Genomic DNA, 24419 nt, shown 5'->3' with positions numbered 1-24419 from the left:
CCCTTTGTCTGGAACTGTAGCTGGTCCACAGTCAGAGACAAAGGGTCCAGTTTCAATCAGAATCCAAATAACGATTAACAGCCTTTTCATTCAACAGCCTGGGGAACAGTTTCCAAAGCAGAACTTTCTGTGGAGCCGAGACAACCCCTGCTTCTGAGTCAGGCGTGTCAAGCCTGGACGAGGACCCACTTTCATTGAGTCTGGGAGCAGGTCACAAGGCCCTGCCCTGGGAGACTGGGTTCCCATTTCCTCCAGGGAATGGGGTTTTATCTTCCAGGTAAGGAGTCTTTGTGGATATTAGAAGGCTGACATTTGGAAAGCCACTCACAGATCAACTTTTAAGTCGGACCCTTATCTGAACGAAGCTGGCTGAGGTTTAGATAAAATGTAGTGATGGTTAGCCCAGCCAGCGTGGCTCAGTGGTTGAGCTTCCACCTATGAACTAGGAGGTCATGGTTCTATTCCAGGTCAGGGCACATGCCTGGTGTGTGGGCTCAATCCCAAGGAGGGGGCATGTAGGAGGCAGACAATCAATGATTCTCATCATTGATGTTTTTATTTCTCTCTCCCTCTCTGAAATCAATAAAAAAATGTATTTTTAAAAAATGTAGTGATGGTTTTCCTCCTGGGGAAAATGACAAGGAAATATGGATGCCTTTTCACGTCCTTCCTCTTTCTGCGTGAGATCGGTCCACTTCCATAGGCTTTGGGCTCTTCAGGAAAGGAGCCACCATCATCAAATGGTTACGAACTGGGGAGGAAAGTTCAGGAATCTGGGCCTGGACATACCTGGGTTATAATCTTGTTCCTGCTCCTTACTGGGTGCTTGAGTTTCGATAGTTAACGTAATTCCCCTCCATGAGCCTCAGTTTCCCTGTCTGTAAAATGGGGGCATCAACTTCTACCTTCTGGGGGTATGTGATGACTAAATGTATATGGAGTGATTCCCACCCACAGACAATGGGAGCTTGGCTAATGGTAGTAATTTCCATACTGAACATCCTGATATATTTGCCCTTGGACTGTGTACTTTTTTATGCTGTCCTCTGGCTTGTGCCTCAGTCTACTTATCTATAAAATGGAGATAAGCAACTTTTGTTTGATCTCACGGTATGCAGGGGTCAATTACACCTATCACATCTGGGAAAGCTCTCATCTGCCAGAATCTGCATAGCCTAGAGGGGGAAAGGACCTATGACGCGACAGAGTCAGGAGCAGAGAACCTGACACTCTCAGAGGTAAGGAATCCAGGGGTCAGGGAACAGCCAGGATCATGGTAAATGGTGGGCAGTGTAGGGTGGGATCACATCAGGCTGGCGGCAGAGCAGGGTCCAGTCCTCCCCTACTTCCCTGCCCTGGGGCCTGGCCACCCTGGGATGGGTCCTGGGAAGGGAACGGCAGTCCCCAGGAGACACTGGCAGAGGAAGGAGCAAGAGGGGGAAGGGCACCAGGTCCAGAGGGATGGCAGTCCAGGCCAACCTCTAGGACACCAGCAAGCCTCCTGCCAGTGGGGCCCCTTCCTTGGAGCCATGGGTCTGCCCTACAGATCCTGCTCTGCTTTGTCTGCTCAGATCATAGAGAGGTCAGTCCACCACTGTGGATCCTCCCCATCTGTGTCATGATCCCTGATTCTGATGAAGGTCTCAGGGCCTTAGGGCTCAAACTTCCATTCACAGCCAGACCCACTGTTCCCATAGCAGCTGGGATCCGCATTCCTTCTTCAAGACAATTTCCTCATCACCTCCTCCAGATGGCTTGCCTTGCACCATCATGGTCTACACCTGGGAGAGGAGCCCCACTGTTTCCATTATGCCCTGTGCTTTCCTCACTCGGAGCTCCTGCTACACTAAATTTAACATGTCTGTGTGTTACATGCCTTCTTTGACAGACCTTGAATTCCTTGGGGGCAGATATTATATCTTATTCATCTCTGTATCTTCAATATTCTCCACAATGTCTAGGTCTGAGAGGTACACAATACTGTTGAGTAAATATCTGGATTAGGACTTAGCCCTGTGGACCTCTCTTATCTCATTTCCGACCATCATCCCATGGTTGGATTCCCAGAGAAGTCACTTTCCCCATCATGATGACAAAGATTCCGGAGTTTTTTTTTAAAAAAACAAACACTTTAACAGTAAATATTTGAAATAATTTGGCACATCACCTATATGCTCCTATTCTCAACTCTGTCTAGACTGTGGCCATGACCATTTGCTACCAAGGCGAAGATGACCTTCCCTCCTCCTCCTCAGACTTACCAGTAATGTCCGCGTGCATTTGCACAAAAAGGGGATTCTTGCTCAGGCCTCCACACAGGAAAAGAGTGCTGATCGAGTGCCCCGCTGCCTCCATGGCCTCTATAATGAAGCGGGTCCCAAACTTCAAGGGAAAACAGAAGGAAGCATCAGGGTGAGAGCAAAAGAAAATGATGTAGAACATTTACTAAGTGTTCACCCAGTGCCGGACAGGGCCCTGGGAGCTTTAAATCCCTCCCTCGGACAGTGAGACCCCGAGAGGTTAGGGTGTCTCTAATCACACGGTTCACACCTGCCTGCCTGGAATCCTGCTACTGACCACACCATTTGCTTCTATCAGTTGCTGCACGATATTGATCAAAACAAATGACAACCTTAACGCAGTTAATAGATTTCATTCAAACCAATATTTGATTAGTGTATTGTGGCCCAGGTCTTCTATTAGGAACTAGGCATGGAGTGATTAGCAACAATGCTCTGAAAATAATGGTCAGTGGTCCCTGAATCTATCTTTTTTCCTTAAATAAGAACTAAGACGTTTGTTCCTTGAAAAAAGATACCAACAAACGGAGCAGCAGAAACACAGAAAGAGGGTTCTAAATGCACAGAGAAGGAGAGACTCAGGCTTTGGGCTGATGAAGGGCTAAAAATGACCTTTGTTGCCACCTGGAACCAGGTAGTGGTTCCCATAACGAGGCTTTCAGAGCCAGAATCCATTCCCCGGCAGTGCTTGACCTGGGATGATGCAGAAATCACAGGCTCTGGCTGGATCAGGGCTTTGCTGTAGCTTCATTTCAGCCCTTGAGTCTTAACAGCTTCATAAAATGTGTTATCCTCATCCTCGTCTTGCTAAATTTATGAAACTCAGAAAATGTCGATGCATGGGAGGAGGATACCATCGTAGGGTCATCATGGTGAATCTCAATATACTATTCCCTAGTGTTAGCTAGGACATTCAAATGGCTGAAAATCATAATTTGTTTGAAAGTTCAAAAGCTAGAAGTTCCCAAATCCTAATTCATGTGGGATAAGAATTAAAAACAAAAAAGATTAAGTTCAATGTGGCCTCAGGTGGCCAGAAGAGGTTTTTTGGTAGGGAGATAGCCCTTAAAAAGTTTAGAGATTGAGCAATTCTGGGGGATGACAAGGTCCTAGGTGTGGACACAGGAGGGAGATGCTGAAGCACACAGATGAACAGGTCAAGGGAGAGAAGCAGGTCAAGGATCTGAGAGACCACAGGTGGTGCAGCCTCCAAGAAGTAGTCAGGTTTGAGAATGCATGAGCCAGTGTTACAAATGGAAGTGCATCGTCGCTGGCAGGCTGGTACTCAAGTACATAGAGAGGATGTAGTTTAGCTTGAGGGCATGTCATAGCAGTGATGGCGGACCTATGACACCTCTGACACGCGAACTTAGTTTTTTGGTTGATTTTTCTTTGTTAAATGGCATTTAAATATATGAAATAAATATCAAAAATATAAGTCTTTGTTTTACTATGGTTGCAAATATCAAAAAATTTCTATACGTGACATGGCACCAGAGTTAAGTTACGGTTTTTCAAAATGCTGACAGGCCGAGCTCAAAAGGTTCGCCATCACTGCCATAGAGGCTTAACCAAAGTAAAGAAATAAGGTTTGAGAAGTGGTTTGAATGCTCCCATGACCCCCAGGGCATGGAATGTAGGGCAAGCAAAGCCTCCTTCGACAAGGCTGACTAGAGAGCTGTGTCCTGGGCTGGAGGTGCCTCTGGGAGAGGGGGTGACTGGAGAGTGATCTGGGGACCATGGAATCCTGATTGCGGTGGAATAAATGATGAGGGAGAGACAGTTCAGGAGCAAAAGAATAGCAATTCCAGCCCAAGGTCTATGGGGTTTGTAGAAGCTATTAGTGAATCTGATAAGGTGAAACTTGGGCCGCTAAAGATAATCCACAGCTGTAGTGGGTTTAAAAAAAAAAATTAAAACATGTCGTACCACATAAGGCCAGATGCTGCTTATTGATTATGGTTGATTACCCCCAGATGTTCTTAAGCTTTTTGGCAGTCTTGAACCCTCTTGAGAATGTAATAGAACCTACTGACCTCCCAGAAAAAAGTCATATACGAAACAGTATTATAAATAATTTGAAGAGGTCTACAGGTGCCCATATGTCCACCATGGATCATCTGGTATCCATGGAGTACAGGTAACCCTCGTCTACTCTAGGGGCATGAATCTGTAATAGCTAAGATCATGGCTTTTGAATGTAAAAGACTAAGGCATTTTGCCTATTTCTTGAATCAAACCTGTACCTAACCTTTCTAAGACTCAATTCTCATTTTTAAAATGGGAATAATATCATACAAGGTTCACCCAAAAATTCTATGGATTTTCTGAATTAACACGAAAAAAATTAAATTTCATTCTTAGGCTTCATGAAATACAGTAAGCCCTGCCCTCCAAGGTTGCTGCTATAGACAGTGTGCCTAGAAGAGTGTCAGTGTTGAGTGCATGGGGAGTGTTTAGACATGAAAACCTCTCTCATTATTAGCTCTCTGCTATGCACTTAAATGGCGTCTCTAATCTATGACAAATTCAAAAACCACATATTGCTATTCTCATTTAGGAGTTATATAATTTGCTTAAGGCAATAGAGGCTGTATAGGGGCGGGGAGGGGAGATGCCTCCCCATGTGCATGGAAATAACATGCAAAATTGATATTTCTAAACCGGGGACTTGGGCTCATGTGATCAGAGGGCCTGAGTTGAGAGTAACACAAAGCCCAGTGCCTGGGAAAGGGAAAGAAAGGATCTGAACAAGAGGCACTCCCTCCAGAGGGGCTGTGACAGCCTGTCTTTCCCTCGTGTGGCATTGTTGGCCGAAATTTCCCACTCACTGGTGTTAGTTACAGGGCCTTCCCTTTCCCTGTCCCAGCCTCCACTCTGTGAACCGCTCCACCCGCCTCAGATGCTCGCCAAAGGGCTTTGTGCTGAAATGATTCTGTGCTCACCTTTCTGGAAAAACTGTTTTCACAGAGAAATTTAAATTAAAATTAGGCCATTCCACTGGGAATGTACAGAACCAAATGCAAATCAAGAGACTTCAAATGCAAATAGTACTTTTGAAGGGTCAATTCTGAAAAGAAAACTATGGGTGGACAGGCTATGGATAAGCTGGGTGTTTGACAGGTCTTTCAATGAAGGGTGATCAAGAGAGAATTTTACTTGGAAGAGGGTTTCGCAAGGTCCCAAGTTAACTTCTTTACAATGTGTCTTCAATTTCATTCTATTTCTATAAAATACCAATCACAGCTATGACTATAGAGAGCAATTAGCCTAACTTTAACTTATCAACAATAGGTGCTAGGGCCTTATTCAAAGCCAATGAGATCGATGTTCATTTTCAAGTTTAACATTATTTGAAAATATCTGTTATCAGACTGCTCAATTAAAATGCACATTTTTGCCTAAAAGACCAGCACACCCAGATACTTTTGCAAAACAGATTGAACTCCTCATAGTTCAACTGACTTCATAATAAAGTCCTATTGAGAAATCTCTGTCTTAAATTGCCTCCCCTTCGTGGTAGTACAAAGGTCATTAAGTCAACAGATAAAATAAATATAGCTTTTAATGCATGTACGGCCCATTGCATACAAGATTGATTTTCCCAGTGTGTGGTATTTGGAAAAATGTAGTGGCTCCGTCACCCCACCCCCACCCCCACCCCCACCTCTCCGCCACACACACACCATCTGCATGAAGTTTATCCTCCTTCATACATTCTTAGACTTCGGCTGCAGAATTTAGCAGGCAGCGGACCCATATGAGACAATCCTGGACAAATGAACAATGTTTTCGAAGATGTGCTAAGTCAAAACTGTTCTTGGGAATGCCTGGGAGCTTGTTTTATCCATGCAGCTTTCACAAATAGATCAAAAGCAAATGCAGCATGGCGAAGGGCAAAGAGCTGATGTGTGGCAGTGAGACTGACAGAGGTTCAAATTCTGACCCTGCCATACACTAGCTGTTTTGACCTTGGCAAGTGGTTTTCCCTTTGTATGTAAAATGAGGGCGATCTCACTGGCTTACAGGTTACTGTCTAAAGCCACAGATGGGTAAGGCACTCTATTCCGTGCCTGGAACTGAGAGTGGGTGTCAATGAGAGGTAATAGTTGTTATGACCCTGTGGTGGTGCACCCTGTGTGGCCTCGTTCTTTATGTCCGCCTCTTAGCAACAATGCAGAGCATCACACAGCTCTGATTTTCTACGGTTATTCATTTCAGCAAGCGATTTGTTCTATTATAAGACTTTCCATACAGTAACAGTGAGGAATCAGAAACTAAAAGTTCCTCAATACATCACCCATTTAGTTTCATTTTAGAAATCTCAGCTCTGCCCCTTACTAGTTGAATGAAATTGACTGATTAACCTCACTGGGGCTTAGGTTTCTAATCTGTGGAATAGGGATTATCATACATACCTCACAACGTTGCCAGATAATGTCTGTAAAATATTTAGCACAGTTGTGTCTGGCACATCATACCCCCAAACTATATTATTTATTATCATTATCATCATTACTATAAAACAGATCACTAAATAATTGTTTTTACTAATGATGTGCACTTCTGTTCTCCATTTTCATCTTACTAGTCACTCTTCCATTTTGATGGATGTGAGAATTGTTTGTTTTTGACCACATCCCCATGAATAAAGCAGGCTGACTGATTTCACTGAACTGGCCAAGCCATTAAATCAATAAGATAGTGATTTCAGAAAAATAAATTCAAACTATAAACAAAAAGGACTGTTTAATCAAGCTGGTTGATCCATACTCCTATGTAGTTGCATGAAAGACCACACGTCCTGTTAGTGGGTGGGAAGTTCTATTCTCCCACCTGGACTCATCTGCACATAAGGAAAGCACCTTTGCAGGCGATGCGGACATGTGGAGAAAATGCATGTAGCAATGAGCTTATGAAAGAGGTATGGAGAAACAGAATAATTGAATAGCATAGAAGTATATCCATAGAGCATTAACAAACAAAAAAAAACCCAAAACAAAACCAAAAAACCAAACAACAACAACAAACACTTGGTTCTGAAAAGAAATTTTGAATCTGAACTTAATGAACCAATTTTTCCTTTCTGTTGGTGCCCATTTTTTCTCCAGAGTGGCTAAGTTCACTGGAATACCTGTTATTTGGGTTTCATACCAGCTCTGAGACCATGAAAGCCATGAGCCACTACCTCAACATGCACTTTCTAACATGTACACATACAATCTTTTGTGCATGATTTTAGGGGTTAGAAGCCTTTTGTAGTCCATCCAAAGTCCACTCTAGAGAATGAGATTCCTTAGACAATTCCGTTCGAGCTTTTGTAATTTTGTCTTCATTTTTTATTGACCTTTAGTTTAGGAGCGCCTAACACTTCAGGTATAAATTATTTCCTTTCTCCATTCCTAACCATTTGAAACTTTCATTTACAGTAAGTAGCTAATTATCTAAAACCAAACACTTCTGTCTTCTAAGAAAGCTTACTATTTAAAGAAATCCTATAATTATTTTTTTTTTTGCAAAATGAATAATATCATGTGTTTTATAAATTTGGACATTCCTAATCCCAGTTTTTCTTAATGCAAGCATACATGGCACCTACTTGCTTGCTTCTATTCAATTGAACTTAGAAGACAAATTAGATAAATGAAAAATATGATGGTCAAAGAGTTTAACACCTTTTAGCTTTCAGCTATTTTAGGTTATTAATAAAGCACGTGAAGACCTTCATCAAGATTTCCTTCTGAACAGACACCCGTCTCTTTCTGGCAAGCTCCCTTTTAATTAAGAATCTCTGTCACAAAAGCATATGATGTGTCTTGCAATGCATGTGGTTTAAAGTTTACTGATACCATAAGTCTCTCAAAAAATGGCATTAAAACTCTCATAACCACATCAAAATTACAACTGAACTACACAGCAACCATCATTCAGAACCGCATGAAATCTAGCTGAATGAAAGTCCTACAATTAAGAATATAAAGAAGAAGCCACATCCAGACTGGTAGGAGGGATGGAGAGGAGGAACAGACTGGTTCCCATACACATCATACCCATACCCACTTGTGGTGGATAAAAATAGGGAGGGATATCTCAGCTAAAGAAGTCCTAGCCCCACACCAGGCCCCATAGCCCAGGGTTCCAGTGGCAGGAAGAGAAGTCCCCAATAACTTCAGGCTGTAAAAACCAGTGGGTATTGAGGCTGAGTGAGACAAAAGGCTGCTGGAGTCCCAGGCAGTTCCTCTTAAAGGGCTGGAACTCTGGCTCACTTCCTCTGAGCTCCAGCGCTGAGGCAGCAGCTTAAATGGCATCAGGGATATATGGGAGGAACTGCAGTGTACAGCATCCGAGCATCTGAGCATCTGGGGGAGGGGGGCATAATTCTCCCAGACAGAAGTGCTGGCAGAGGTCATTGTGCCTTTTCTGAGCCCTCCCACCACAGAGCTGGCAGGAGGACGCCATATCTGAGTCTCCATCAACCTGGCTAATATCTTTGGCTCTGCCCTGGTGATTCCATGAGAATCCACCTGACCCAACTTTCAGGCCCACCCAAGCAGTTTCCAGTGGTTTTTCCATATAAACATCCTATCTTGACACATGCTCCATATTTTCCTAAAATCTTACAAATAGGCAGCATCTGGCCTCAGTGACACCCATACCTCTCGCTGAGTGGTCCAGGCCCTGCACTAGTAGCAGCATGTCTTGGTTTATAGCTTGGCCCTCTTTGGGGCACATCCAAGCCCAGCACAAATAGCAGCTATCTATAGATGGCTTTGAAGCTCGTGGTGGGTGGCCCTGGAAAGAATATGGGCAGTAGCTGACCTTGGCCTGCACCTCTTGGGAGACCCTAGAGCTAGCATACCCGGTGGAAAGCTTCAGACCACATTGAAGTACCACCCAACCATCTCCACAAGTGACACACTCAAAAGGAAGACACAGTGGGCACCAGAGCCCTGCTGAAGTAAGTTCTGCTCCATGGGATGCGCCCTTGCACAACTGATCCTCTATGGTGGTCACAGACAGTCCTTGCAGCTATAGACCTGGGAGTAAATCTCTCCGACTGATGTGCCAACAGCAATCAAGGCTCAACTACATCAGGAGGGTGTACACCAAGCATGTCAAACTTGTGGCCCGTGGGATGCATGTGTCCCACAATGAATATTTTTGCAGCCCAGCCAATATAACAATATGTAAGAAACATTTTAATGAAAATTTCATAACTTAATTTTTACAATATTCTGTTATATATAACTATTAATAATGAACTACAACGTTTGCTAATGACTGATTACTATAATTGTGTTGCATTCATTTCCCTTATGCGCCTTACACACAGGCACACCATTTCTCTCCACTAATACTAGCAGTGAATATTTTAGCAGCCAATTGCCATGTTATTAGTCTTGGACTGACTTGTTTGGTGTGCGCAACAGGAAATATTTCGCTTTAGGAGAACAAGAAAAATAGGTTTATTTGCATTATGCTTATTAATTTGTGCAGTTATTCAGTGTCTGTTAAGTTAATGTTGAAGGAAAAATATTAATTATTAAAATTTTCTATTATTTTATGTTAATGATTAATCATTTATTTCAGCCCTTTGTATTCAGCATGTCTCTATCAAAATAAACCTATGTTTCTATGAAAATTGAAGCTTTTGTTTTTTTGTGGCCCACATAAACTTAAACCTTGTTTATTTGGCCCATGTTAGCCTTTGAGTTTGACATGCTTGGTGTACACAGTCCACACAGGAGGGGGAATGTGCACCTGGAATTCCCAGCTCAGTTGAATGGGGAGGTTGAACCACTGGACCTACTACACAAGGCCACTCTGCCAAGCCAGGAGACAAAGCAGCTCTACCTAATACATAGAAACAAACACAGTGAGCTTCCAAAATGAGGAGACAAAGGAACATGCCCCAAATGAAAGAACAGAACAAAAGTTCAGAAAAAGGACTAAACAAAATGAAGACTAGATACAGAGTTCAAAACATTGATGCTCAATGAACTTAGAGGATGAGTAGATGAACTTAGAGAGAACTTCAACAGCATCAAAAAGGATATGGAAACTATATAACAGAACCAGTCAGAAATTAAGGAAACACTAACTGAAATAAATAATAATTTATAGAAAATCAATAGTAGAATAGATGAAGCCAAGAATCAAATCAGGGATTTGGAATACAAAGAAGCAAAAAACACCCAATGAGAATACCAAAAGGAAAAAATAATTTTAAAAAATGAGGTTGATATAAGGAACCTTCAAGTGTAGCAATTTCAAGTGTACCAACATTTGCATCATAAGGGTGCCAGAAGTAGAAGAGAGCAATAAATTGAAAACCTATCTGAAAAAATAATAACAGAAATTAACCTGGTAAAGAAAATAGACATCCAAGTTGAGGGAGCACAGAGAGTCCCAAACAAGATGAACACAAAGAGGCCCACACCAAGGCACATCATAATTAAAATGTTAAAGACAAAGGGAGAATCTGAAAAGCAGCAGAGAAAAGCAGTTAGTTACTTACAAAGGAGCTCTCATAAGTCTGTCAGATGATTTCTCAACAGAAACTTTGCAGGCCAGAAAGGATTGACAAGAAATATTCAAAGTTATGAAAGCAAGGACCTGCAACCAAGATTACTCTACTCAGAAAAGCTATCATTTAGGATTGAAGGACATATAAAGAGCGTCCCAGACAAGAAAATCTAACAGGGTTCATCACTAATCCAGTATTATATAAAATGTTAAAGGGTCTTCTTTAAGAAGAAGAAAAAGATAAAAAAATATGAACAATAAAATGGCAATAAATATGTATCTATCAATAATTAAATCTAAAAAACAAAATAAACAAACAAGCAAAACAGAAACAGACTCATAAATACAGAGAACATTTTGACAGTTGCCAAATGGAAGGGGGGCTGGGGAGGGACAGGTGAAAAAGGTGAAAGTATTAAGAAGTACAAATTGATAATTACAGAATAGTCACAGGGATGTAAAGTACAGCATAGAGAATATAGTCAATAATATTGTAATAGCTATGTATGGCGTCACATGGGTATGATATTTGTCAGAATGATCACTTAGTAAGTTATATAATGTCTAATCACTGGGGTGTATACCTGAAAATAATACCATATTGTATGTCAACTGTAATTGAAAAATAAATGATTTAAAAAATGTATGTTTTTTATATGTATAGTGAAATACAGTTGACCCTTGAACAATATGGGTTTGAACTGCGCTGGTCCACTTATATGCAGAATTTTTTTCAATAAATACTATAAATTATTTTCCCTTCCTTATATTTTCTCAATAACATTAAAAGAAATAAAAATTGCATTAAAGTGTCTTACAGCAATGGCTTGAACTGTGGCCAGATAGAGAATGGCAAGATCATCGAGGTCCTGAGATAGTTTCAATCCGGTGACCTGCAGAGATGAAAACAAAAAAAGAAGATGATGGCCAAAAGGAGCTGCCATGGATAGAGTTAATTCCCACGAAACACATTCAGATGTGTTTTCTTGCTGAAACAAGTTCATATGCAAATCCCTTTTTTGTGAGCTGAATGTGAAATAACTACTAAATTGTTTAATCTCCAGACCGGGAAAAACTATCCCTTCTTCTCCAGAAATGCCTTGTCTTGAATTAAACAAAAACAAAACAAATACTATAGGAAGATTGTGTTTGGTATTTCTGAGCATGGAATGAAATTCCTTTCCTCTTCTTTAAAAAAAATCTTATTACACACATCTTTGGCTTACAGAAAGCAATAACAAGTAGCAGTGTCATTCTCATAAAAGTTGATCTTATTCCAAGTTCTGCTACTGTCAGGATTCAGTGTAACAGCATCCAACGGATATTCAGGGTAAAATAATATGTCTCCTATAAATGTTATACCTACTAGGGGATAATTTAGAATCTGTGGTTTTCAAGGGAATCCCATTAAAGTCAATCGGAACCACATGCTTATATGGAACGTGTCAATCTCTGAGAGATTCCAGAACTGAACAGGATGCTGGGTTTGAACGCCTTTGAGACTCGTTCACCATCCCACTTTCATATTTCCCCTTCATTGAGGTGTCCTCTTGGGACCTTTTTAGAGGGTTAAGACTGCTGGTTCCGTCAAACCTAGTGTGAAGTTTGTGGGCATTGATACCAGAGTTCACTTTATATTTTCACATTACAAAAATTAATTCACGTAACATGCATTTACTCAAAACCTACAGGGGCATGGTCTAGAGTTCAACAAGGTGGTGACATGCATCTTGCATTATAATACAAGAGCGGAGTGGTCCACCTTCCCTTCATCTCTCCAGATTCCACCCCCGACCGTGGAAGTAAGGGGCCAGTATTGGCCTGTTGGCAGGGCACAGACACCGCTCTGTTACTCAAATCAGAAACCAGAAAATAGGGAGCACTCTTCCCTGACTTTCCTCTGCCTTCCCATATTTAACCAGTCTCCAAGTCTTGCATATTTGATCCCCCTCCATTTTTTGCATCCCTCCCTTTTCTTCATCCTGTCTCTCACTTCCTTAAACCAGGCCACCATTATGTCCCTCCTGCTTGCTGAATTAGCCCCTGGGCAGATCTCTCTACCACAGAGCTAATAATTATTCTCAAATGTAAATTTCGTCATGATACTCCTTGTTAAACATTCTACCTCTTACCCTGGTTTTGAAGCAGAAATGTCTTCGCTATCTTATGTGCGTCTTCCCGGACTTGCCCCTGCTCACTACTATGGCACCTGAACTTGTCCTTCCTCACTTAGCATCCTGTGCTCCAGCTATTCTGAGTACTCAACTCAGTCTGTCAATACAGGGATCCCTGCTGGTAGTTATTCTTGGCAAGTAACTGGGCAGCTAGATGAGAAAAAAATGGCTTTGATTTTAAATGAGAGGAGCATTAAGGTTTGAAGGAGAGACCAAAGAGGAACTCTGGGGAGAGGAACTCTCAAGCCAGGAACTCTGTGAAGGGTCATCTCTCATGAAACTCCCCAGAGACCTAAGCAGACATTAAGCACGTTTGAACTAGGAGAGAACATAAACAATGCTGATAATATAGAAGTTCATTTCAGAATCTTCCTGAGGAAATAATTTGCCTAAAAGCACACAGAGAATAGAAAAATAGAAACCCAAACCTAAGTATTCTGAAAGACTGCTTGTGTTATTCACCACAGTACTTCCAATGCCTAGCACTGTAGATGCTAGGTTAATGCTTGTTGAATGTGTGAATTTGTGACAATCCAATGCTCTCTCTTCCTTTCATATACTACTCTCTCCTAATATCCTATCCTTCTGTCACTATGCAATTAGGAGAGGAAAATATTTACTACCTCGACCCCTCATATATTCAGAGGGGACAAGACATTTGCTCCATGTCCCAAGACAGAACACTGGAAGATCATGTATAGTTGCTCACTCCATGCCCTCAACACCCCCAACCTCTATACTTACCATTCCTCATGGGAGGAGTGGTTTACCTAAGATTGGAGTGAAAGTAGGGTCTCTGTAGCACGTGAGGAACCTTTGTGTAAATTAGAAAAATGGTGCCCCCTTCAGATGAATTAAATACACAAGGCATGCCATCTGGGAGAGTGATTTCTAAAAGGGAGCAGAGTGAACAGGATGTCAGCCTGTCATTCTCCCCGCCCCGCCGCCGCCCCCCAACCAACAGCTTGTATAAGTAACCAGCGCCATGACAAGCCACGGTCCTGGGTAAAGGTCACTAGTCCTTAATGTAATCTCTCTCTCTCTCTCTCTCTCTTCTGTACTGGCCAGGCCTCATTAGTGTCTCTGTTGTTCATCTACTGGGAAAGCCTCTCTTCCAGAGCCAGGCCAAGAGGACTGGTTTCCTCTCCCCGGGCATCAGTGTGATGTGAATCAAGTCATAATTCACCAGCGTGTCTGGGTACGTATCTGCTTGGCAGACCCACATTCTCCTATAGGTCAATCCTGACCCAGACTTGGGTAAATTATAATGGTGATGGGGGAAAAGTTTGATTTCCTATATAAGATGCACTATTCTATTCATTTATTAGGAATCCCACCGCCCTTTATAATAACATGATAATGTAAATAGTTCTGATATCTTTCCCAATTAGTAAGACCCCACAGAGAGGAGTATGATATTGCCAGAGTTAGCTTTTTTTAAATCTCCAGAATATATTCATAAAGACTTCTAAAAAGTACTGGTATTGGAGCAAAAAAATGTCATGGACCCTTCTCTAAATTTCAAGTGTCTCCAAGAGCTCAGAACTCATAGGGCAGAAAGGAGAAAACAGTTTATTTTCTTTGGAAACTGAGAATGAGATAATCAATGGAAATGAGCACTACATTTAACTCTTGAACTCAATAGGAGCTGTGACAAAAGGGGGACACATAATGGGGGGACACAGCATTTCTTTTTTCTACAAATAAAACATACCTATCCTCCAAGGGAGAAAAAGTTACTCCTGGGAAGAAGATACTCAGTACAAAAGGGAGTCAGCCAGCACACTTCTCCCATAGCCATTTCCCACATTCCCTCACCACTAGCATCGGGGCCCTGGAGTTGCGATGTGACTCATTGAAAAACATTTCTCTCGACAGTGCCAAGTTACTATGGTGGGGGCCACTGGGGAGGGGAACACTGCTTCCGTGACATCTCACCTGATATGCATGCAGGTGCAGACACTAGAAGGCATCTGCTTACGTCCATTGATTCTCTCAAATACCAGAAACCTCAGCCCTGCCTTGGCAAAAGTCAAATGACTGCCCACAATGGAACTTTCTAAGGAATGCCTGCCATGTGGACCGCTTGGGAGACCATAGAGGGCCGTAAGGGAGCTGTTGGTAGGAGGGTGGCAGCAGTGCCCAGGGAGTGCCAGGGATATGTCGTGGGAGGTGCAGCTTTGTAACCAGTGAGACAGCTGGGATAGGGCAGATGAGCTGACACCCCTGGATGAAGGCTGAATGGTTCCAGCAATAAGAGGAAGTGGGAAGAATGCATAAGTGGAAGAAATGTTTACAGATGTGCATGTGCCTATTTTGAATGTCTGGGCGAAACAGCAAAATGTATGGGGAATCCCCAGGAGAGAGCTGCAATGGTAAGCACATTTTATTTATTTGGGCTATTGTGTAATGAGAACTGTAGGAGAAAACATGTATAATTACTATTTAGAGGTGTGTGAAAGCTGTATATGGTGGCCAAAGAGATGCAAACTGCGTGTGATGACTTCAACATCTTAGATAATGGTTATAAAATGCTTATGTACATCTGGGGATTTCTAAGCTTAGAAGAGAAGTGTAGGGGAGTGGAAAGATGGTAAACTTTGCAGCAAGACACCTGGGATTACATCTTGACATAACCCCTAACTGGCTGTATGGCAGTGTGTTTTGTAACCTCTCTGAGCCTCACTTTTTTTATTTGTAAAATAAGAATATCTCAATAATATATGTGAATATTACATATCATTTTCAAAGTACCTTACTTTTTCAGCAAGCTGTACTGAGTCTACAAGAGCTCAACACTTGTAGTGCCAACTATGTGTGCATACGCAATACTTAAAAATGTTCATTTCCTTTCCCTTTCTCTTGAATGCACAAAGGGCTCGATCCCATTTATTAACTGGAATAAAGCAATAAAGCATCTCCTTCAACATGCTATGGGCACCAGCGGGGTATTAATGAGGGCTGCTGAAGACTAGTGGCTGTACAGGATGGGAGAGGCAGGGCAAAGTGTATGCTGATCATCAACATCAGGGTTATAATGCTAGAGGTACAGACATGCAGGAGTATGGAGAAGCAGTGTGTCTCTGATGAGTGCCCAGAGATTAGACAGTGGGGGACTCACTTGCAAAAACTCCCTGCAGAAGCCTTAGTCCTTATGAACCTACACACTTGTATTCACTACGTGAATAGGAAAGACAGTGGACTTCCCCCTCCACTTAGGCACAACACTGAACTCTTTCCTGGGATCCGAATTGAATGTAGATTTCCTGAGATCCAACTTCAGATTGACTGAACCTTTGGTATGGGCCCAGCAATTTGCATTTTCAGCAAGGTCTTGATATACAGTAACGCATGGGAACAGTTGCCCTAAACTTGGCATTGTGAATTATAGCTTCACAGCCCTAAAATAGTTTACATTAAAAAATGTATTAGTAATTTAGCTAGCTAAGTTTTTCCTTCTTAGTTGTTAAAGAATTGAAGTGATTATAAAATAAAGTGGAGGCATTAGAAATAGATTCTCAAGGGATCTCTAAACATTATAGAAAACAAGAAACAGGATTCGCAGTGCTGAGATTGGTCATCAGAACTTGATGAGGTATCTATGGCTCTGGGGAATTGGTTGAAAGCTTTTCAGAATACCAAGGAACAGAACACATGTTCTGTTTGTTTAGTCATTAATGAAGGTGGAGCTGATGGACAAATAGCATGGAAATGAGGAGGATCAGAGAAAGATTTATAGAAAATTTCTGGAGGGAGGACAGAGATTGAGAACAGGGCTGAGGTCACCAGCAGCCTGGAAGAGAACGGGGACAGGTCTCCCCAATAACATGCATGGGTTTCAGTAAGTCTTAGGAGTTGAGGCTGACAGTTGGCATTGCCTGAAACTCACCCAGACTTGGGAAATAAATGTGTGGACACAATGTGATAGGCAGAATTCTAACGATGTCCCCGCAAGATTTGCCATATCCTGGTCACTCAGACAAACACTAACCTAGGCACTGATGTAAAGGGACTTTGCAGATGGAACCAGTTATCAACCTGTTGACCCTAAATATGGAGATTATCCTGGGTTACCCAGTTGGGCTCAATGTAATCATATGAGCTCTTAGAAGCAGAAGAGGAAGGCAGAAGAGTCAGTCAAGAGATATGGGCGAAGAAGAAGAAGACAAGAGAAATGAGGCAGAAATGGAAATCAGAGAGATTCAAAGCATGAAAAGGACTTGGTCTGCCATTGCTGGCTTTGAAGGCGGAGGAAGAGGGCAAGGAGCCAAGCAATGCAGGTGGTCTCTGGAAGGTAAGGACCACTGCCTATGAGTCAGCCAGGACACAGGGACCTCAGTCCTGGAACGGCACAGAGCCTAATTTGGTCAACTTGAATGAGTTTGGTAGCAGATTAGTCCCAGCCCTGCTAATAAGAGCCCTGGGTGATAGTCTTGTGGAAACTGGAACAGAGAAACCAGTTGAGCCAGCCTGGGCTTCTAACCTACAGAACTGGGAGAAAAATATGTTTAAGACTATACGTTTGTGGTAATTTATTACAGCAGCAACAGAAAAGTAACACACACACAATGACCAGATGATGGGCTGACATTGTCCCTCACAACCTTCTTCTACTGGTGAACTCAATATCCCACAGCACAAGTTCATGGGCTGTTTGCCAGATATGCCAAGCACTTCACACCTTTGCCTGCTCTGCTTCTGAAGCTCTAAATCTAAGTTATGCTAATATGTCATGCACCAGAATCCCAAAGCTCTTCTGGTCAACTGTCCTGGCCCCTCCTGGCCCCTCCTTACTATCATCCAATCCTGTCCTAAGATTACACACCAACTTGGATCCCATCCTTGGTCCTCTGGCCTTGGCTCTTTTCCATTATTTCTCTGTTGGGACTTCCTGGCAGATTTCTACTTGATTCACTCCTCATTCTGTACTCCCTTGGGAAGAGCTCTGTCCACAATCCACTGCCCTCTTCCAGTTGTATTTGTTTAGTGTATACAGAAAAGATTAAAAAAAACCCATCTTTTTAAAATGGGGGTCTTGCAGAATTGTCATGAAAGGTGTGGATGATGCATGTAAAGTATCTACCATGATGCTTGGCACATTGTAGTCCCTGAAATATGCTACCTATTATAAATCACAATACCAGCTGTGAAATTAGTTGCTTCAATAAAAACAAAAATTGCCTGGCCAGTATGGCTTAGTGGTTGAATGACAGTCCCATGTACCAAAAGGTCACTGGTTCGATTCCCATTCAGGGCACATGCCCGGGTTGCAGGCTTGATCCCCAGTAGGGGGACTGCAGGAGATAGACGATTGATTCTCTCCTATCAATGTTTCTATATCTTATCCCCTTTCCCTTCCTCTCTCTCTCAAGTCAATAAAAACATATTTTAAAATAAATAAATAAAAACAAACAAAACCCCCTCACATGATAAGAAAAACAGTTAAGCCGAAACTGGTTTGGCTCAGTGGATAGAGCGTCGGCCTTCGGACTGAAGGGTCCCAGGTTCGATTCCGGTCAAGGGCATGTACCTTGGTTGCAGGCATATTCCCAGTACGGGGTGTGCAGGAGGCGGCTGATCGATGTTTCTCTCTCATTGATGTTTCTAACTCTCTATCTCTCTCCCTTCCTCTCTGTAAAAAATCAATAAAATATATTTTTTTAAAAAAAGAAAAACAGTTAAATGATACTGAGGATATTAAGCTGTTATCACATTCAATTGTCCATAGGCAAAAATAATATGTAAAAAATGGCTAAATAAAACAATATTAAATCACAACAAAAACATCAACAAATTTATGCCAAAGAGCCCTCATGTTGCCAAGGCTTATCCATGTCTCACTGAAAAGCTTCTCCATAGTCCATCATTCCCATCAGAGGAAGCCACAAGGATACAACCTCTGGCTTCCACTGAGCTCTTGCAAACAAACATTGCTGACTCCATCCACATCTGACTCTGTTTAGTGATGCCCACCTCTAGCTGGGATTCAGCCCTCTGGGAACTGGCTCAGATCTCATAACGCTTCTTTCCCGACTCCCTCCTTGTTTTCCACATGCACACGTGCTCTGTGTTTGCTTTGAAGAACCTGTGGAGCAGCACTCACCTTTCCAGCAGTCTGAGCAGCATATGGCCTACATTAGAGATCACAGCTCTTCAAAGAACCAGAAAGTAACTTTCCGTTCCGGGTAAGGCTGTACTTGCAAAGAGAAGCAGAGAAAACACGTTTCCACCAATGGTGAGCATGGCGTGTTCTCATGGCCTGATATGTCTCTGAGATCATTTAATTCTGTGAGTGGGTATTTCAGGAAAATAATTTTTAAAAATCAAAATGAAGAGGCCATTTTAATTTGAGAATAAAAAATGGTTACCCTAGCTGGTTTGGCTCAGTAGATAAGAGTGTTGGCTTGTGGACTGAAGGGTCCTGGGTTCAATTCTGGTCAAGGGCACATGCCCGGGTTGAGGGCTGGATCCCCAGTAGGGGGTATGCAGAAGGCAGTCAATCAATGATTCTCTCTCATCATTGATGTTTCTATCTCTGTCTCCCTTTCACTTCCTCCCTGAAATCAATAAAATTATTTTAAAAAATGATCACCTACATAAGGAGCAAAGGACTCTTTCAAAATGCCTACAGCACTAGCTGTTTTGTAAGGTTCGCCAAATCTGAGATTCCTGTTGTATTGATGAAGAAACGGAGGACCAAGGACTTAACTACAGAGAAGACTAATCTCTATCCCCGTAGGAAGCTTGGCTACTGGGATGGGCCAGGCGATGATTCAGCTGATCTCGCAGGTTGTTTGTGGCGAAGACCTCCATGGCTGGTGAGTCCAGTTGGTGCTGGGACTAAGGTGGACAGTTCATGACAGGCTGCTCAGGACTTAATCCAGCTAACACCTTGTAAACGTGCAAGGAAGAGCCACTAAGAAGGAGCCACAGACTCAAAAGCATTGGCTGTTGCTATCTGTGCACCATTTGATTCTGACAGTGATGCTACAAGGGAGCCTGTGACTCTCCTGCTTATGGCTGAGCACGCTGACCTCACCGAGTTAAGCTCAGAGACCACGCAGCCAATACACTCTCAAACCAGGATGCAAACACAGGGCTGACTTCAAACCCAGGCTGTTTCACAGGGGTAAAACCACCCACCCAACCGTTCAAAATAGAAACAATCACACACACACACACACACACACACACACACACACACACACACACCCTGCAAGCATTCCTGACAGTGAGAATTTAGCTTCATCTATCTGTATGTCTGGCCATGTCATGTTTCTTTATTTTAAAGCAGTGATTTTCAACCTTTTTCATCTCATGGCACACATAAACGAATTTTTAAAATTCTGCAGCACACCAAATATATATTTTTTGCTGATCTGACAAAAAAAATCGATATAATTTTTGTCACTCACACCAGATGGTGATTGTTGTGTTAGACGTTGTCATATTTTTTTATTTGACAATCTAAGGGAAAAGAGGTCAGTGCCCGCACTAAATAGTCAGGTATTGCATGTTTTAAAATTTCTTGCGGCACACCAGTTGAAAATCACTGCTTGAAAAGTAAGCATTTTTGTTTTGGTTTGGTTTTAAAGAGCCTAGTATTACCAGTGTTAAATGTTTTGACAGTGATCGATTGCCATTAGCCAAGCTTCTGCTTTGTTTAAATATCGCATGCGCAGCCCTTACCTCCCCATGCCTCATTTATTAAGTGGAAAGGGGAACTATTTACATAGGTGGCTACTTGGTCCAGCATACTGTTAAGTAGCCCACCCCTAACCGCCATCTCTGTTTAGCCTAGTTCCGTGGGTCGGTACAGCATCACCAAAGGAGAAATAAAACAGCTAGCCACATGGCAGGGAGCCAACTATTAGCAGGACAAAAGAAAATGATTCTATCAGGCATCGTGGAAGGAGGCCTGGCTTGTGCCCTGCTCCTGCTGATGAGGGTAGGCACCTAAAGTGGAAGGGTCGAGAGCCAGGTCAAACCAGGAGTGGCGATTACTTTTGAAATCTGAGTCAGTGAGGTTGGGAAGGAAACTCGCACCATTACTGAGAAGAGAGAGGGTCAGAGCGTTCATCCAAGGACCAAGGCAAGGATGAAAATGGGAGAAAGAGCAAGAAGGCTGGTGGTCAGAACAGGGGAGCAAGGACCCGGCTGAGGAGTGTGGCTCAGAATTAAGCTGCGCGTGATGCAGCTGTTATGACTCCTTTTAAGAGTCCAGAGTTTCAGGCCGCCTCATGGGGGTGTACATCTTAAAAGTCAGGATTCATGCTTACTGAAGCTCGGCAATTTCCTGGCATTGGGACCTCGGGCAAGTCACTTTTCATTCCTCAGTTGGCAAATAAAGATGAAAATGATTGCTTAAACACAGGCAATTATTCAGTGCCTGTCTCTGACCGAGGCACTGTTGCAATTTAAAAAGTAAAGAAGGCAGAGCCCCCACCTTCAAACAGTTTCTCTAACAAATTTAAAATATATGCTACATCTTAGGACAGCCCTCACCTTATTTTCTTCAGTAAAAACTATGATTTTTGTTGCCTTCAATGCAGGTTTTAATTCTGCTATTGTATTTTTGGTTGTCTATCATTCTCCCCTTTTTTTTCCCTAACTCCATTGACTTTTCATCCTAATAAGTTTCTGACCTATTTCACTGAGCTATACCTTTTAAAATATCCTATTGAATATGCCAAGGAGTTTTTAATGTTTTCTTTTAGTTTGGGGTTGTAAATGATTTTTAAGAGGCATTTCCTTAAGTGTTCAAAATGGTACTTCTTTTTTTTTTTGTATGCAACATATGTTTCCTAATGGATTCACTTCATCACTGTTTTCATTCATTCTACCCAGAGTTCTCCATATTCAGTGTTTCCCAGCATTCAGTCCACATGACTTACTCCCACCCTCTCCCTGGAACTTGGCTGGGGCTCTTCAGATCTACAGCCAGGTGCCAAGTCCCAGAGGCAGCAGTTGTTACTTGGGGTGGATTTGTTGGCCAGAGGTGGGTCACTCCTGCCTGACTTTCTAACCCCAGGACAGACATAGACAAGCAAAACTACACCCCCTCCTCCAAATCCACAGGGTTTCCCTGCCCCTGCCGGGTTAACCATCTACTCAGGCTCCTCAGCATGCAGGCAGGCCGTCACCATTTACCCCAAATCACACTTCCTGCCCCCGCTGGCTTCTTGGGTTGGCAGTTTTCGAATGGACTGAACTGAAGGGGAAGATAAGATTTGGGTTATGGAAGAGTTCTGGGAAATTAAACTCACTGCTGCTTCCAAAACACAAAGCAAAACAAGAAACCCTAACCACAGCAGCAGAGGACTGCCCTGTGTTTAGTCTTAAAGGGGCCCTGCATTTATTTTTAAGCTAAGGAGCAGGAGGCAAAGGGGCCCAGACTCTTGCGCGGCTGGTGGTTTATTTGTTCATATGACATCTATTATGTTTGTCAAACAGGCTACGTTTAATCTTTTAGATTCTGGAACATCTTCCCAGTTTCCCTCTGAGAATGCCAATTTTAGTTTTCCTAGTTCAGGGTCATCTTAATTGTCAAAGTCAGCTTGAGTTTACGCTTTTTTTTGCATTTTCATTATTTTCTTTTTTTATAATGTTTTTTAAAAATATTTTTATTGACTTCAGAGAGGAAGGGGGAGGGAGAGAGAGAAACATCAATGATGAGAGAGAATCATTGATGGGCTGCCTCCTGCAGGTACCCTACTGGGGATTGAGCCCGCAACCCGCAACCTGGGCATGTGCCCTGATCAGGAATCGAACCAGTGACCTCCTGGTTCATAGGTCAACGCTCAACCACTGAGACACACCAGCCGGGCTTCATTATTTTCAAATGGAGTTGAGAAAGGTTGCATGAGAGCTTTCTGACCTAAAGCCACATTTTAGAAAAAATTCAAAGTCAGATATTAGCTGAGCACTTCCTTCAGCTTGCAAGATGTCTGTATTACAGGGATCACACAGCATGATGATTATGTATACACACACACACACTAATTATCTCCCCCACTTTCATGTGCACTTGGGACAGGTACAGTTTTTTTTCACAGTAGGTGGTCAATAAGCACTGACTGAATGAATGAAGGTCATCGAGGCATAAAGAATTGGGAGAGTGTGATGCTTGCTGAAGCAGAAGGAGCAGAGGGAGTGCCCAGTGGTTTTCTGAGGAAATGTCTTCCTTTTTTGTTATCAAGATCTAATGCTAAATGTGACCTATCAGTGGTAAGATAATGATGCAAGGACCCCAAATCATAGACATTCACTATGCCTTTTGCTCTCCTCGAACCCCCCACAACACTGCATTTACTAGGATTTCCCTGAGCCCGAACCCTCTTCCCCATGTCACTCAGTGTCAATGTCACCTCTGATCTGAAGCCTTTCCCGACTACTGAGATCAGGCTGGGCAATCATCCTCTATGCATCCAGGGGGCCCTGGACCCTGAGTGGCACCTGGAGCTTGACCCAGTATCCCTACTGCCTGCTTATATATTGCCTGCCCCCAAAGACAGTCCCATTCCCAAGGGCTGGAATTATGGCTACTCTTATATCCCCCACCACCTCTAACAGGGCCTGTGTCTGTTAAAAGAATTAATTGATGAACAAAAGTCCTCCCAATTATAACAAAGATGGGAGCCTCAATTTACTTGGGCATTAACATTGGTATTAAGTATTTATCACATGAATAATAAGAGTAGCAACTAATCTATTTAGTATTAACAAATTGCTCATATGTATAATTTTTATAGAAATAAATGATCTCTTTGTTATGTCTATGTTGACTACCAATTATCAATAAGTACATATTACACATTTAGTATGTGCCCAGGGAAATCTTTCAGGAGCCAAAAGAAATCATACCTGGTTCTTGCCCTCTGGGGATTATTTTGACAAACCTAGTTGCTATGCATAAATTTTATCAAGCACTCCCCTTCCCTCCTTGAAACATCCTCCATGAATGTAGGAATTGTTGTGCCTTACTGTATCTACAGCAGAGCTTGACACATAGTAGGTACCAAATAAACATTTACTGAATGAGACAGTAGTCATTGTAGGTTCTGAAGGGTAACATGACACTGGATGGTTTCCGGGTTATTATTTTGATGTCATTCAAAATTGGATTGAGAAAGAGATTTGGGGGGGGGGGGGAGGAGATTTTTTTAGCTCCAAATTTCCTTCTTTCTATCTTATCTAGTTACCTTCTTGCGTTCTGATGTAAACTCATGGAATGACAACTCTTCAAATGTAAGCCTAATACAAGGGCAGTTACGAAAGGAAAGCACTGCTGAGAAGTATCAGGTGATCTAGGAAATACTAGTATATTTACAAAACAAAACCTTTTTAGAAAGGTGAACCTATCATAATTTTTTTCTATATGATTGGGCATATCTCCCCATGCAAAAATGTCTTTGGTAAG

At 42.4% G+C, this 24419-nt stretch overlaps 1 protein-coding gene across 10 annotated transcripts in view; it reads right to left on the bottom strand.

Annotated features, from left to right (window-relative positions):
- The window catches only part of FGGY (FGGY carbohydrate kinase domain containing), a 402394-nt gene that overhangs the window by 78976 nt on the left and 298999 nt on the right, over positions 1-24419 (bottom strand). For all 10 annotated transcript variants that reach the window (XR_002831041.1, XR_002831042.1, XM_023759980.1 and 7 more), the window contains 2 exons: positions 11645-11719; positions 2262-2382 (listed from right to left, as the gene is read on the bottom strand). Coding sequence is in view for 8 of the 10 variants with exons in the window: in XM_023759980.1 (XP_023615748.1) it covers positions 2262-2382; positions 11645-11719 (196 nt within the window). In the remaining 2 variants the exon portion in view is untranslated. The remainder of the gene's footprint in view (positions 1-2261; positions 2383-11644; positions 11720-24419) is intronic.

The sequence above is a fragment of the Myotis lucifugus genome, unplaced genomic scaffold (assembly GCF_000147115.1).
Source record: "Myotis lucifugus unplaced genomic scaffold, Myoluc2.0 scaffold_168, whole genome shotgun sequence".
Taxonomy (NCBI): domain Eukaryota; kingdom Metazoa; phylum Chordata; class Mammalia; order Chiroptera; family Vespertilionidae; genus Myotis; species Myotis lucifugus.
This window is presented reverse-complemented; position numbering and strand designations above follow the sequence as displayed.